At 45.0% G+C, this 2,532-nt stretch overlaps 1 protein-coding gene across 1 annotated transcript in view; it reads right to left on the bottom strand.

The window, feature by feature from the left end:
* Positions 1 to 6: 6 nt before the first annotated feature.
* Positions 7 to 2,532, bottom strand: part of TMEM181 (transmembrane protein 181) — a 71,312-nt gene continuing 68,786 nt past the window's right edge. Inside the window, exons 21-22 of the mRNA XM_023728298.1 lie at positions 2,489 to 2,532; positions 7 to 2,122 (exon numbers count right to left, since the gene is read on the bottom strand). The exon at positions 2,489 to 2,532 is cut by the window's right edge and continues 3 nt beyond it. Coding sequence (XP_023584066.1) covers positions 2,044 to 2,122; positions 2,489 to 2,532 — 123 coding nt within the window. The 3' untranslated portion in view covers positions 7 to 2,043. The remainder of the gene's footprint in view (positions 2,123 to 2,488) is intronic.

A 2,532-nucleotide genomic window follows, 5' to 3' on the forward strand; every position in this document is an offset into this window, starting at 1 on the left:
ACTAGAGAATAAAGTGAAAATACATGATTTAATAAAGAACCCTTTTCCTCTTAAGTGCTTTCCTCTGTAACTGTTTCTTGTTTCCAACTTAATTACAAAAGTAAATAAACATTCCTGTATTTTTCCTTTCCTTGACTTGATGCCACGAAAAATCAGTGTTTGAAAATACCAGTCATCAGTTTATAATTACACTATAGGACAAAGACAATTTTTTAAAAGCTCTAATGTGTACGGCAAAATGCCTCAAATATTTTACATTTACTGATAAATAACAGCATTCCAAATCATAAAGGACAATTATTTATAATAATTAAAACTTGTAAACTATATCACATACTAGAATACATTAATCGGCACAAGTCTTCATTAGTACACATAAAATTATTTATAGTTAGAATAGTCTTGGAAGTTGTAAAATCTGATAACAGAAAATTTGTTTTTCCAATTCCTCCGAGTACACAGAATCAAAGTAATCACCGTTGGAAGTGTGAAAACTACGTAAACTTAAATTACCCTTGCAATAATACAGTTTTAAGCCAAACATTCATATTTACAAGGTTTTTCTTCAAACAAATGTAGGTGGAGTTCACATTAAAGGTACATTTAATTGAAGTTTAAATTAAAAAGCATGATACTGAGGTGTCAGGATAATTGTCTCCCATGGCCACCTCTAAGGGCCCAGCGCTGCCTTGGGTGGCGCATAGCTTTTAGCCATGGTGGTGACTGAGGAGTTAATGCACAAACGAGGAAAAGGTAGGTACTGTCCGCAGAGTGGAACAGTCACATCCTGTACTTGTGTACTTGCCAAGAGAGCATCATTAAGAACGTTGACAAGTTACAATACGCTGAGCTACAGACACTGTTGGGCGTGTCCAAGGAAATGCAAGGGAGACACCTATGCCAGACTTTTCCATTCAGTCTCTGACAAAGAGGAACTGGAAACTCTCCGGGGCCTTCTATGACACCACAGATTCAGCAACAACCAAAGGCAGCTTTTTGCCACAGAGCGAGTCATCTGTTTACCTGGCCGCCATGTGAGAAATGAAGTGCAAGGAATGGTTTCCAATCTACCTGCTACCCAGAGTTTTCCAGAAGCCATTTAAAATGTTTCACTCTTTTCATCTAGTTTCCAGATATGAAATTGAAAAATCTTTGGCAATAAAGAATATTATATCAATCATTTGTTTTAAATAAAGCTCCAGGGAATATAATTTTTAACAGTTGCAGAAACTACATTTATTAGAAGTGTGACTGTTAGACTCTTCCCCACCCCGACCACAGGGACATCCACTCACACGTATGGACAGACGCACGCACGCATGGGCGCTTGAAAGGCTGCACGGCAGCAATACCTTGCCCACAAGCTGGCAACTTGTATTTCAGCCTTTCCCCAGTAAATGAATCACACCCTCATCAGAACTCCACAACCCGAAGACTTCAGCTCTGGGGAAGATGAAGGCCTGGAACCTGCCGATCCTCCCACTCCCGACAAGCCGTAACTTAGGTTTTCCACACATCAGTCCATGCCAGTTAACCGTCATTTCAGGCACCTGGTTGCCCAGGGTACTGCAGCTGATAGTGAAGGACTGCCCCCATGAGGCAGCCACAGGAACAGGCCGAGGGCAAGAGGGAGGAGAGGAGGAGCCGACTCCCACGCTGCGGACCCCGTTCACAAGTGCTCCCCAGGAACTCGGAACTCGTGAATCATCAAAAAGAAATGCACATCATTCTCCTAAAAACGGGTGATCTCCCCCTCAGCACGGAAAACAGGCTACCTTCTATCCGAAGTCTCTAAAAAAAGATGTGGTCGTTTAAACGTTATCAGCATCTCTCTCCCTAAATAATGTAGCCACTCTGGCAATAAATTTGGCCCAACGTATAAATTTGCCCTCAGTTTTGGTTTTCCTTTGTAAAATATGTAAACAAATAAGGAACAGGAAATGTTGCTTATAGAAGACGTCTGAGTAGAAGCAGGTACGGGGAAGGCCGGGCTGTGGTTGCTGCAGGAAACCCGGGTCCCTGGGGCCTGCCGCCCGCTGTGGCTCAGTCACTGTCTGACTCCTCCTTGTACTTGGCCCGAATAGCCTGGCCGTTCTGCAGAGGCATCTCTTCATAGTCGCTCCTATCACAGGAGAGAGACCCGTGACACCATTCTATCGCCCATAGCTCCTTAGCCACTCTCGCTCACGCTGACTCGCCATTCAGACAAAGGCTAATCTCAAGGCGGCAGTCTCAGTTTTCTACAGCCACCCGATGCCACCCACTCCTCCTCCCCCGCCAAGGCCAGGGCCCCCCGTCCAGACAGAAATGGTCTTCCTGTGGCCACCACTCACTCCAGGTGGTCAGCAAAAAGGAGCACCGTTAAATCTGGGACTGAGAAGGGTGAACACCGCGGGTCGCGTGGCACTCCCAGGTAAGAGAAATGTCACAATACCCTTCAGCAAACCCGCAAAGCCGAGCTGGATGCCCACATGTGACGGCGACTTACCCATAGATGACATCGTCATCGGAGTCGTTCAGCATGGAGAAGGC

This window comes from Trichechus manatus, unplaced genomic scaffold (genome assembly GCF_000243295.1).
Source record: "Trichechus manatus latirostris isolate Lorelei unplaced genomic scaffold, TriManLat1.0 scaffold00002, whole genome shotgun sequence".
Taxonomy (NCBI): domain Eukaryota; kingdom Metazoa; phylum Chordata; class Mammalia; order Sirenia; family Trichechidae; genus Trichechus; species Trichechus manatus.